Source organism: Danio aesculapii, chromosome 21 (assembly GCF_903798145.1).
Source record: "Danio aesculapii chromosome 21, fDanAes4.1, whole genome shotgun sequence".
Lineage (NCBI taxonomy): Eukaryota > Metazoa > Chordata > Actinopteri > Cypriniformes > Danionidae > Danio > Danio aesculapii.
This window is the reverse complement of record NC_079455.1, coordinates 28,087,573-28,101,854: the sequence shown is the minus strand read 5'-3', so window position 1 is coordinate 28,101,854 and position 14,282 is coordinate 28,087,573. Positions and strand designations below refer to the sequence as shown.

The window sequence follows — 14,282 nt, the reverse complement described above, 5'->3', positions numbered from 1 at the left end:
GACATTTAATCTGCTTTTTAATAGGTAGGGTGTTATTCACCCTGCCCTGGCTTTTAAGGCATCAAATCATCCATAATTCATGTGTCCTGTCTAAAAATGTCACATTCAAAACACCGTCAGATCAGCTGACCTATCAGTCCTGTCCCCGGAGAGGCATGTGGAGGTCAAACAAAGAGAGCAACATTCTCCAGCTTTACAAATGATTCCTTGTAAAGTCAAGGTTTGGATGCAGTTGGTTGAAAGTGCGAGCTGGTGTATCATGGGGGAAGGTGGAGAGATTAGGGGACTTGTTGTGATCTCTCTGTAGTTCTTAGACTCGTTCGTAGAACTTGTCAAACATTTTCCTGGTCTTTAATTGTAAAAGAAATAGGTAAAATGTGTTTTTGTTTCAGTCATCTTTCTTTTGTTGTGGTCTTTTTAAAATTGCATGACTTTTTTCTTAATGATTGTTTATCGCTTTGCTTTTTGGGGTTTTTTATTCCTATAAAGTGCATTTTGTAGTGATCTGTCAAGAATAATTGTCCACAAACTGAAAGCTGTCGTGCTCTAGTGCAATATGAAATGCAAAAGATAGACTTCTAGACATTTTAAACGGTTGTTAGTTTTATATTTTTAAAGGTGTCATATACTGCATTGGTTTAATAAGTTAAATTGTTCTCTAATATCTACATAGTGTAGTAGGTATATGTGGTTCAGGCAAGATAAAATAATCAGCAGAAACTGTTTTATATGCTCATTTATTACTCCATAAAATACCTGTAGAATCAGAAGGTTGATATTGACCATATTTGGGTTGGTCATGAATATTAATAAGCTCTGCTCTGACAGCTCTCACAGACACAGACAAGACACACGCACAGCATGATTTACACTGAACAAGGGCAAAATAACAATACTTAGATTGTCAAACAAATATTTTACCAAACAAATTTACTTTCAATAAATGTTTTATTTCAGTTCTATTTTCAGTGTTAGTTGACTGCTACTACATTTTTCGTGTTTAATATTTTATAATTTATATAATACAGAATACCGCAAAGCGTGTTTTGATCTGTTCAGATTCAGATCAATGTTTTTATAATCTTAATAAACACCCATGAATATTTTTACTTATACTGTATTTCAGCAACAATATTGGCCTTCCTTCTTTCTTTCTTTCTTTCTTTCTTTCTTTCTTTCTTTCTTTCTTTCTTTCTTTCTTTCTTTCTTCATATATTTTATTTATTTATTTATGTTTACAAAGTTACATAAAAGTCATGCTTCTTTCCTTCTTTTTTCTTTCTTTGTTATTTTACTTATATTTTATTTATTTATTTATTTTTATTTAGTTACTCAGAATAAAGCTTTAAGGCATGCTTTCTTTCTTCCTATTATGCTCAGAGACAATTTATTTATTTATTTAATTTATTTATTTTTACTTAGTTACTCAGAATAAAGTTTAAGGCATGCTTCTTTCTTTCTTTCTTTCTTTCTTTCTTTCTTTCTTTCTTTCTTTCTTTCTTTCTTTCTTTCTTTCTTTCTTTCTTTCTTTCTTTCTTTCTTTCTTTCTTTCTTTCTTTCTTTCTTTCTGTTTTACCTATATTTTATTTATATATTTATTTATTTTTACTTAGTTACTCAGAATAAAGCTTTAAGGCACATTCCTTCTTTCTTTCTTTCTTTCTTTCTTTCTTTCTTTCTTTCTGTTTTACCTATATTTTATTTATATATTTATTTATTTTTACTTAGTTACTCAGAATAAAGCTTTAAGGCACATTCCTTCTTTCTTTCTTTCTTTCTTTCTTTCTTTCTGTTTTACCTATATTTTATTTATATATTTATTTATTTTTACTTAGTTACTCAGAATAAAGCTTTAAGGCACATTCCTTCTTTCTTTCTTTCTTTCTTTCTTTCTTTCTTTCTTTCTTTCTGTTTTACCTATATTTTATTTATATATTTATTTATTTTTACTTAGTTACTCAGAATAAAGCTTTAAGGCACATTCCTTCTTTCTTTCTTTCTTTCTTTCTTTCTTTCTTTCTTTCTTTCTTTCTTTCTTTCTTTCTTTCTTTCTTTCTTTCTTTCTTTCTTTCTTTCTTTCTTTCTTTCTTTCCTTCTTTCTTTCTTTCTTTCTTTCTTTCTTTCTTTCTTTCTTTCTTTGTTTCTTTCTGTTTTACCTATATTTTATTTATATATTTATTTATTTTTACTTAGTTACTCAGAATAAAGCTTTAAGGCACATTCCTTCTTTCTTTCTTTCTTTCTTTCTTTCTTTCTTTCTGTTTTACCTATATTTTATTTATATATTTATTTATTTTTACTTAGTTACTCAGAATAAAGCTTTAAGGCACATTCCTTCTTTCTTTCTTTCTTTCTTTCTTTCTTTCTTTCTTTCTTTCTTTCTTTCTTTCTTTCTTTCTTTCTTTGTTTCTTTCTGTTTTACCTATATTTTATTTATATATTTATTTATTTTTACTTAGTTACTCAGAATAAAGCTTTAAGGCACTTTCTTTCTTTCTTTCTTTCTTTCTTTCTTTCTTTCTTTCTTTCTTTCTTTCTTTCTTTCTATTTTATTTATTTATATATTTATTTATTTATTATTTTTACTTAGTAAATTGTTTTTACTCAGAGTAAAGCTTTAAGGCACAATTTACTTATTCCTTCATTCATTTTCTTTTCGGCTTAGTCCCTTTATTAATCTGGGGTCGCCAACCCGAATAAACCGCTAACTTATCCAGCATATGTTTTACGTAGCGGATGCTCTTCCAGCTGCAACCCATCACTGGGGAACACCCATACACTCTCATTCACACACATACACACTATGGACAATTTAGCTTACCCAATTCACCTGTACCACATGTCTTTGGACTTGTGGGGGAAACTGGAGCACCTGGAGGAAACCCCCGTGAATGCGAGGAGAACATGCAAACTCCACACAAAAATGGCAACTGACCCAACCGAGGCTTGAACCAGCGACCTTCTTGCTGTGAGGCGACAGCACTACCTACTGCGCCACCGCGTCGCCCTATTTTACTTTTACATAGAATTTATTTATTTTATTTATTTATTTAGTTACTCAGAATAAATTTTTAAGGCATGCTTCTTTCTTTCTTTTATACATATATTTTATTAGTTTATTTATTTGTTTTTACTTAGTTATCTTTACTCAAAATAAAAAGCTTTAAGACATGCTCTGATTGGTGCAGTGGATGTTAGTGGCTCTGGATGGAGTTTATGGGTTGGGGCAGAGCAGCTTACTGAGACTAAGGTAAGTCAAGGGATCATCTATTACAACTCAGAGGTGCAGAGAGCGAAAGTTCTGTAGATTTACACAGAGAAACAGTGTACAGACTGCAAAGAGTGAAATAGGAGGGAAAACTTTTATAGGGAAAATCTTTCCCTATAAAAGTTGTTTTGATGCTCTGGGTGGATCATTAATGACAGCATTTGCATTACACTGCATAATTGGATCTCTTTAAATCAACACATGCAACAGACTTTGGATTTATTATTGTTAAAAGAGCAGCTTGATGCTTGAAGAAGACTTGATGTTGAAGATTTTCTGATTAATTATAGTACAACATCTGATTTTTGGATTTTTTTGAGGATATCCGGGACAGGACGTTAACTCAAGGATGTATAAGATCCATATCACACCGCATCTCAAGGAATTTTTTGTTTCAGCTGAAGATCCGTGGTCAGTTTTTGCAAAGTTGTAGATAGGAAGAAGATGAGTGAAGATGAGGTGGTAGGACTGGGTGTGGTGTGCAAGAGCTGTTCTCCACCTAATGTGCACTGTGATGTGGGACTGGTGGAGGATGTGGAGATTCACAATTCCTTGCTAAATACACCGGCAGGCAAAGGGACAAGATTATGGGGCCGTGTGCAAAATGTCTTGAACAGACGAAAGGTAAAGTTATGGAAAAAATGACATGAGATTGCTATTTATGTTGAAAGGGAACAATATTCAATGTATGTTGTATAAGTAATTATTTAACCATTGACAGCAAGGTGCCAAACTATACTTTATCTAATTTACATGTAAATACTATACGACTAACCAATGTTGTTATTTATTTATTTATTTATTTATTTATTTATTTATTTATTTATTTATTTATTTATTTATATGTTAATTTGTTTGGTAACTTATTTAACATAAATTTTATTTTTGCTTATCCTGGAAATGACCAGCAGGTTGCCATGTTGTACTTTATCAAAAATATTTTAACATTTCCAAAGAATATTGTATATATCTTAGATCTTTATAAAACATTATTTATTTATTCATTTATTTATTTATTTTTATTTATGATAAATATAGTTTATTTTGGTTATCTTGGAAATGACCAGCAGGTTGGCATGTTGTACTTTATCAAACTTTTTATGTCTATCTTATATCTATCTGAACAGTTATTTATTTATTAATTGATTGATTGGTTGATTTATTGATATTTTAAATGTATTTATTGGTAATGAATGAATTAATTAATTGATCTATTCATTTATTTAAAATAAAATGTAATTTTATTAATTTAAATTTAATAAAATGAGGTTATCTTGGAAGTGAGGATATCAGTCACTGGATATTTTACTACTGTCTGAAACTATTTCCTAAATAATTGTGATAACAATTCAAAAACAATTATTTTTAAGCCATAACATGCACAAATAATTTAATTTAAGCATTTATAGTAATAATAATAATAATAATATATATATATATATATATATATATATATATATATATATATATATATATATATATATATATATATATATATATATATATATATATAATTAAAATACAATATATTATAATATATTTTTTCATTTATTAAGGTATATGTGTATATGTCACTGTATTTATATTTGACTTTGTTTGAGGTTACACTACAGCTTTTAATTATAAGCACATCTACTTCATTTTACTTCAGATACAAATTGTATAATAATAGTAATAAATCATTGTTTTTTCTGTTGTGTGTGTGTGGATTTATCTTTGTACGGCAGTAAAGCTCTGAGAGTCTTAGTTGGCACTGGTGTGTGGCCGGGCAAAGCCCCAGTTCTCACTCTTTCTCTCTCTCTGCCCCGTTGACAGACAGGTTGTAATGACTGAGATGATGAGATTAGATAGCAGAGCAGGATCAGGCCTTACACGAGACCATATGGAGATTAGGCCAGGATAAGGGAAAGGAACACGCTGAACTTGGCCCACTCCAGATGGTCTCACGTTTGCTTAGATGGGTCATAGAAAGTGGCCTGTGAAGTGCAAAACTGCTGTATAAGGAGAACTTACATTTTGAATAACATATGAGTAACATCAGCGGTAATACATGGATGAAGCCAATCAGGATTTCAGCAAAACTAATGTCTGTGATTGAAATGCCATTGCATTTATTGAACTGTATTTGATGGTTTCAGCTGGATCCTCAGATGCTCCAGGGTAAGGACTGGCAGAGAACAGTTATCCCTATGAACGGGGTGAGTGTATTTACATCTATTGCTCTGCTAATATCCTGTCCAGCACTGTATTTACTGAATATACATCTTTTTTGAAAGATTGAGGTGAAGATATCTATGAAGTTCACTAGTCGGGAGTTCAGCTTGAAGAGAATGCCCTCTCGGAAACCCATGGGTGTGTTTGGAGTAAATATCTCCACTGTAACAAAGTGAGTAAACACACATTTGACATAAAGATTTACACTTGCTAATTATTAGGTGCTTCTCACAAACATAAGCTTAAAGCACAAACATTTTGATGTTGTCATTTGTTTGTTTATAGGCACTTTTTGAATATTTGAATATGTTAAATATTATATGCCTCATTGAACTTTGCCCTTTTTGTGCATTGTTTGTGGACGGATTTGATTGACAGTAATGAGGATTGCTTTTAATGAGCTTTGTAATGCGTTTAAGGGCAGAACCAATTAATGCTTTAAAGACAACACATGACAACACCAGTGCAGATACCCAGACCCTAACACATCTATAACATGTCTCTTGAAGTAAAACATATGAAAGTGTTGACATTTAGCCAGTACAAAGCTGCATACTGGTACAGCTGAAAAGGAAAGAAATTATTCTGGTAATTAACACACTTTTTTTTACATAAAATGAAAAGATACACTCTCCATAAAAAAAACTCCATAATAATATATAGAACCAACTTTTCTGAAGCTGTATGCCAGAAAAGGCTTATACCATATTGTTCAAAGTTTGGGGAAAGTAGGTTTTTCTGTAAGACATGTATATTTTTATTCTGATTCGATCTTTTTTTATATTCCAAAATCTCAAATAAATTTCCCTTTAACAGGGTGTTTAATAAGTCTTAACAATTCTTAAATTCAATAGTGCAATGCCTAACATGAGTTCATTTTGAAAAGTAATGTTTTTTACCCATATCTTAGTGAATATATTAATATATTTTGGTGCATTTGAACAAAACAGATTTAGTAAACAGAAATATTTATTAAAATAATATTTTTGTCACCGAACATCTTCACAAATAGAAAATAAAACATTTAAATTCATGCCGAAATATTAGGAGAAAATGAATTAAAATCTAAAAAATTTAACAACATTTTACAATTTTTTTTGTTTCTCTTGATTTTTTTTTGAGTGTTATCATAAGTTATTTTGTTAAATTAGCTCCTGATTTGGTTTTGGTACTGATTATTCTAATGTATATGCACAAAGATAACATTGTACAGTTTCCCAAAGAAAATATTACTTTAAATGAGAGATTTGTGAGGGGTGTACGCATATAATTTCAGCACTGTATATTAATTAGGCCTTGATTAGTCCTAAAATGTAATAAAACTGTTTCAAGAATCTTAAAAATGCTATCGATCCAGTAAAGAAGAGCAAATTTTACGAAAACCGGTTATAGTAACTAATTTTGCACTGTAGTTAAGACCTGTTAGTGGCAATGTGTTGAAGGTTTGGTGTATTTTGTGCAAAATTGTTTTACAACTCTAAAGAATGGTTAAAGCTTTGGAGATCCACATGCAGTATGAAAAACACAAAGCGAATGAGGAAACCTGTCAGAAAACAATCGACATTTCTCAGATCTGCTCCTTCTCACCTACAACAGTAACATTAGGCTTACCACAGAGTGCTGCTGCATCCAAAGTATTATTATTATTATTATTATTATTATTATTATTATTATTATTATTATTAGTTATTATTAGTCAGTTCAAATACTGTTTTGAGGTTTTTCACTCTTTCTATTTATGATAAAGAGTGTTAACTGGGTGTGTTGCGTGCTTTTTTGCAAATTCTGTACTTAAAAATATGTCATAGATTTCATCTGTGTGGTATTATAAAGATCTTATATATAATTCTTAGAAGCCTGCAGATACCCTGATTAAAATTGAGCACTTATCAGGCTAATCAGCATATTAGATTTTTCTATGAAAAAGCAACATAGAAACAGAAAGCAATTATTTTAATTTGTAAAAAATAATGCTGGTTTTATTCTTGCCTCAGACGCGAGCGCTCTAAAGTGCCCTACATCGTCAGACAGTGTCTAGAGGAGATCGAGAGAAGAGGAATGGAGGAAGTGGGTATCTACCGTGTCTCAGGAGTGGCCACAGACATCCAGGCACTCAAGACTGCCTTTGACACCAGTGAGTGGCCGTCAGACTCCCAGAGCGATGACAGACACGTCCGTTGAGCCAGTTTAACAGCTGATCTCTCTCTGTAACAGATAATAAAGATGTGTCGGTAATGATGAGTGAGATGGATGTGAACGCCATCGCCGGGACGCTGAAGCTGTACTTCAGAGAGCTTCCTGAGCCCCTGTTCACTGATGAGCTCTACCCTAACTTTGCAGGGGGCATTGGTTCGTCAATCTTTTTTATTATGTAGAAAACACATTTTTTTGCCTTCTGGAGGGTAGATTATATTGATCATGCTCTTGTTTTTCTGCAGCTCTTTCAGACAGTGTAGCTAAAGAAAGCTGCATGCTCAATCTGCTGCTGTCTCTACCAGAGCCCAACCTGGTCACCTTCCTCTTCCTGCTGGATCATCTCAAGAGGTAGACAAAATACTGATGACTTTGTTTTTTTACTAGTTCAGCAGGTTTTTAAAGTTGTGTAAATATCACTATGAACACATCTAGGTCAAACTTTTTAAGCACTGCAAAAAAATCTTTGTCTTTGTTTTGTTTCCAGTCCAAATATTTAAAAATTCCTAAATCAAGAAGCCTTTTCTAGACAAGTAAAAAAATAAAAGTTTTGTTTTTAGATGTTATAAGTCAAAATGAAGTGGGTTTTTCCTAAAAACAAGCTAAATAATGTGCCAATGGTCAAATAATCTTCTTTTTAGTTCGAAGTAAGTTTAATTTACTTCCCCCACTGGCAGATAATTTAGCTTGTTTTAAGGAAAAAGTTTTAAATCACAGAACAAGTTTTCCTTATATAATTATGTATAGTTTCATTTCTATTGATATTTTTTTCTTTATACTTTATCCTCTTTCTATTTCTGTATTTAGGATTGCAGAAAAGGAGTGTGTGAACAAGATGTCTCTTCACAATCTGGCCACGGTGTTTGGGCCGACCCTGTTACGACCTGCTGAGAAGGACAGCAAGATCCCCACTAACCCCACACAGCCTATCACGATGGGGGACAGCTGGTCTCTGGAAGTCATGTCACAGGTATGCTCTAATCCAGTTACACAATCAAACAATAAAGAAAAACTTCATTAATTGGCTATTTTTAGTAGGTTGGGGGAAAAAAAAGATTTTAAACTGATCAATTCCAGGGGTTTTCTAAATGTTTCTATGAAGCATAGTAGGGCTAGGTGAACGTCAGTTGACAGAAATGATTCTATATATTTTATCTGTAAACATACACGTACAGCTCAGTACTGTTTATACATGTTAGAGTAGCAAAAATACTGTGGCATGTTTGAGTAATAAAAAAAGATATGAAAGAGACTGACAGATACCTTTCTGTTGCACACAAGCAAACATCTATGCAGAAAGATATACCTTATCCTGCAAAAGCTGAATTTACAGCACTCTTGTGGCTTATTGGAATGTGAATGGGCAAAATACACTCTTACTTGTCTAAATGCTCATTTTACTGAGTGTTCATGTAAACAGTCAGTCAAGTCTAAAGTGAAAGCAAATCTGAGACATTACCTGTGCATAAGGTCTTAAAGCAACAACAGCACTATACACTGTATATCGACACACACACATTTTCACTGCATCCCAAATCGCGTACTTCCCTACTAAATAGTAATTTTTTGAAAAAACAGTAGATGAGAAGCTTCTGGAGAACTACTTTTACTTTTACACTATCCCATGATGCAACAGGAGAGAATTCATGAGTGCTTATTAAGCAATATAGGCCATGTGATAATGGTAAAATGGTGGACGTAGTACATCTAAATTCCCTTGATAGTATATAGAACGTACTTTTCGAATGTTCATACAGTAAATTCAAATCCAAATGTAGTATCTACATGAGTAGTATGCAATTTTGGATGCAGCTATAGATAAACACAGATTATATAATGTGTCCGTGACAGGGGGCTACTGTCTGTGACTGAAAAAAGCTTGCTTGTTTCATGAGATTGGTTCTGTTTTACTGTATTAAAGCACTTGTGTTCACTCATCATTTGTAGAAATTTCAGTAGCATTTGTATTAAATCTTCGAACTTTTTGTATTAGAAAGTTCACTGAATCAAATTTAGAATCAAATGAAAAATCGAACTGAATCAGGACATTTGAATCAAAACCCAGAACTACTATTTAGAGTTTAAAATCTGTGGATGATAGAAAATAATTTAAAGGGATAGTTCACCCAAAAATAATATCATCGTTTACTCACCCCTGACTTGTTCCAAACCAGTATTTTCCAAATATTTTGAAGAATGTTGGAAACCAGTAACTATTGACATCCATAGCAGGAAAACTAAATGCGATGAAAGTCAATGGTTACAGGCAAGGTGCGAATTACAGGGGGGTTTGGGGGGATTGATCCCCCTAATATTATATAATATAATCTAATTAATAATATTTGACCACCCCTATAATGGTTCATACCACTGTGAATGCATAGTCGTGTCAATCAGTCTGCGAGAAAAAAATCATTCAACAGTCTGAAACCTGCAGATCTAGAGCACCAAGACAAAGTAACTGTTCACAAGAAAAATATTTGTTTGTTTCTACATATAACCTAAAAGTAAAGTCAAACTAGATGTATAGTCTGACTTACAGTAACCTCAGAAGTAGCTAATCGGATACTGTAGGTCAGAATACACAAAATATCCCACAAAACACTGAAAAATATTAATAAATCAAATGTAATTTAAATAAATACATGCATTTGATTCACTGAAGGATGTTTTACAAAAACTAACATTACCAAAAAAGTTGACCCCTCTGATCATCAGTGTATAATTTGCACCCTCGTTACAGGTTTCCAACATTCTTTAGAATATCTTCTTTGGTGTTCAACAGAACAAAAAAAACAAACTGTTTTAGAAGTTAAAACAAGACAATGGTGTGTAAATTATGACAGAATTGTAATTTTTGGATGAACTACCCCTGTTGTTAGTTATAATAATAGAAAACACATACAAATACATGTTTTCAGACACACACACACACACACACACACACACACATATATATATATAATTCTATTTTTTCTATTGGGCAGGTGCAAGTTTTGCTGTATTTCCTCCAGCTGGAGACCATCCCGACCCCAGACAGTAAGAGACAGAGCATCCTGTTTTCCACAGAGGTCTAAAGGAGTGCTAATTTCCAATGTAAGTCTCACACCAGTGGGAGAGAAAGCGAGCGGGCGGGCATGTCCATCTACTGGACATAAGGGACACTGGAATGCACAAGAGCGACTCCTACTGGGCAAAAGCAGGAGGGCTTCGCCTTTTCGCGCATTTTCTAGCTGTCGCCACTAGAGGGCACTACAGTCCTTTTTATCCTTGAAGAACTCTACTTACTGGGAGCACATCTTGAATATTACTGAACCCTCCATATAAACCGCCTATGTTTCTCTGAACATCACAGTCCGTTCAGCACCTTTGCTCTTCGTTTTTGAGCATGTAACGGTCATTCATATCTGCTGGTGACAGTGAATTCTGTCTTTTCTGGCTTTTTTATGTTTGTCCTCTTTTCGTCAGTGCCCACAGGTAACGACGCTCTTGCTGGGCTGCTACAATTCAGTATCATACTTCAGGTTTTGGATCCTGTTATGCCATAGATAATTACATTGCAGTTCAACATAGTTCTTATAGCAGACTCTGTAAAAGTCAAATGGGTAGCTTCTTTTAGTGTTTGTCAGTCACTTAAAAGACTTGATTTAATAGGATTTCTGTGTAAAAGATGGTGTTCGGTTCAGTTATTGTCCGTGTTGATGTGATTCTAACATCAAGAAACAATCAAGTACAAATCTCACTCTTTTTTGGCTCTCTAACAAGCAATAGGATTCATCAAAAACATGTTTCATCATACTTTCGTAGTTTAGATCATATTTTTCACTCATATTTGAAGAGAGAGATAAACGTTCCAAACCAAAAGGGTCAATATATTTTTTGTTATTCTGATTTTTTCTAAGTAACACACACAGAATAATTATGATTATTTATTTGGGGACGAATATCAACATCAGTGTCTTTTTTCAAAGAACGTCTGACTTATCCGTGTTATGAAGTACTGTAGATTTCTTACATATCCTCTTATTTTTCCAGTCTTTTTGACTCCGTTCAGCGTTTGAAGATGTTCAGAGGATAGCACACAATGTTAGCGTTTTCCCTGCCGTATATCTAGTGTTGAGAGATGACCAAACGGAGAGCTTTTTTAGCATTTCCATCACATTAGCGCTCTCTCTCTAGGTTCACAGCACACTGTGGTTTATGTCTGGCTCACAACCATACAGCAGTGCCTCTCCGTCTCATCGTAAGACATCAAGGTAAGAAAACAACGCTGTATATAGCACAAACTGTCCTGTCAGATGGTTTCATGAAGGAACGTTTAATAACAAACACCCAGAATGATGCAGTACAGGAAAAGTACAGGTATTCTGTCTTTATAGTGTTAATTATAGCAGTAAAAATGAATGCTCTTAATTTTATTATTTCAGTTAAAGGTGCTTTAGTTCCTTAATTTAACATGCAGGCATGTTTTATTTTTGAAAAAGTTTTGTTTTTTTTAAGTTTGATGAGTGTTTTTTGTGTGTTTTTACGTTCAAACTAATTGTGGCTACTGTAGAAGGATTTTTGAAGACTGTGTCATATATATATATAAAAAAGGGGGTGCTGCGACTGAAAAGGAATTTCTGTCAATCTGTTAACATTGTGCGTTCCCATTATCGAAAACTATTCATCTCTTCTGTCCTGATTGTTGACATTCAATGTACATTTTCTGTATTGTGCACCTGTCCAAACTGAATTCAGCCTCACATGTGGGTTTCTTCTTCTTCTTCTTCTTCTTCTCGAGATGTCCCTGCTTTTCTTTTATGTAACTCTTAACATAAACTGTGATCTATTGCTGTCAGAAGGCATTAGGTGATTCAAAGCATTCCTGTTGTGTTAATTACATATTTAATGTGCTTATTTAGATTTTTGAATGTTGCTGGGTTAGGAATATTGGATATATGCTCCGGTTCATGATATCCGAGAAACAATTTCTTTGCACTGCACATAGTTTAAAGACTAATGTGATGACTTTTCTTAGATACGTAATGCAATTGTATCACACAATGTGAGAGACAACGTCTACAAACAGATTCATCACACTTTTTGAAAACTTTGAGGGATTTATTAACAGTTTTGAAGTGATTGGCACTGCTGTGTCATCCATTTGTAATGTTATGATGATTTATGTTGAGATCTTACCTTTAAACACATAAAGACATGCTGGACGGCCACTGGGACAGGCTATGGATGCTCTCCCCTTTTCCTCTTAAGGTTTTTGTCACTATTTATTCTTGCTAATATCTTAATGTTCTGGTTATAGGACTGTACAAATAGATAATGAATTCTGCAGACTGAAACGTTTGGAAGGCATTTGCGGCCTATGTTTATACACAAAATGTTGAATAAAACCTCCTGTATATGAATACCTCATGCTTCTTGTTTTTTGTTTTGTTGTTGTTTCCATGCAGCGTATGCATTTGTAATTGTAATATTTTAGATTTAAGGTGCACTGTAAAACCCAACAGTCAAATTTATCAAATGAAACGAGTGTGGTTAACTCAAAATTTACTGGAAGTTAATTCTACTCATTTGAAAAGAGTTTTGAACTCAGTGCTGAAGTTAAAAAGAGTTGAAAGTGTTAAAAGTCAAGGTGAAGCTGTTGATACTGTTTGTGGAGTTGTTTAATGATCCTCTGCTAAAATGTTGAGAAATTGAATGTTTTATTTCTTTTATGGCTTTGACTGAATCAGCTGTAGTTTTGTGTTTCTCTTCTGTGGTTCGGCCTATCAGCAGGTGTTCATTATTAATACTTAATCGACACTTACTTAATCACATTCTCATTACTTCAACTTAAATGGAGTAAGTTCACAGTACTCATATAGATTAGTTTTTGAACTTAAATGGTTTGTAGCAATTGGTTTGCTCAAACGGTTTGAGTTGCCTTAACTTACTCAATACTCAATTGGTTTGAGTTTGCTTCATTTATTGAGTTTTACTGTGGACAAATTGCTTCGTGTACTAAAATGAATTTAGTTCACAGTACCCATTACGTTAGTTTTTGGCCTTAAATGGTTTGTTGCAATTGGTTTCCTCAAATTGTACAGTGACATTTGTATGTTTCTTCTAAAGTTTTGTTGTTTATTTAAAATTATATTGTACCCAGATGAATTTTTGATGCTCATTTATGTTCAGTATTACTCAAAAGAAATATACATATATGTCCACGTGAGGGCAGCACAGTATTGCAATGTGTGTGACAAACGCTAAAGTGCAGGGCGTTTGGCACAGCGTACTTTTCTTTATGAGGCTTTTTTTTTTCTAAAAAAAAAAAAAAAAAAACTGCTTGAAAATGTTAGGGTTATCGCTGAAATAGTCTTTTATGAGATTTAACATTCTGACGGTAGGCAGAGGTCATCTTGAGGTAATACTCATTTAACTGTTAGCGTACAGGCTAATCATTTTGCATACAGTTTACACACACGCACACACACACACACACACACAAAATATTTATGTAACAAATCCTGTTTATCAAACATGGAGGATGGGGAAATTGTTTGGAGATTTCTGTGAAAAAAAAGTGGCGCGAAAATGCTTACATAGCCTATTACGTTAAATACATTGG

The 14,282-nt window shown here is 33.1% G+C and overlaps 1 protein-coding gene across 1 annotated transcript in view; it reads left to right on the top strand.

Moving 5' to 3' along the window:
- bcr (BCR activator of RhoGEF and GTPase) overlaps window positions 1-13,082 on the top strand; it is a 121,873-nt gene extending 108,791 nt beyond the window's left edge. The window contains exons 17-23 of the mRNA XM_056445831.1: window positions 5,407-5,466; window positions 5,545-5,654; window positions 7,477-7,616; window positions 7,697-7,831; window positions 7,921-8,026; window positions 8,483-8,645; window positions 10,663-13,082. Of these exons, the coding sequence (XP_056301806.1) occupies window positions 5,407-5,466; window positions 5,545-5,654; window positions 7,477-7,616; window positions 7,697-7,831; window positions 7,921-8,026; window positions 8,483-8,645; window positions 10,663-10,752 (804 nt within the window). The 3' untranslated portion in view covers window positions 10,753-13,082. The remainder of the gene's footprint in view (window positions 1-5,406; window positions 5,467-5,544; window positions 5,655-7,476; window positions 7,617-7,696; window positions 7,832-7,920; window positions 8,027-8,482; window positions 8,646-10,662) is intronic.
- Window positions 13,083-14,282: the final 1,200 nt, after the last annotated feature.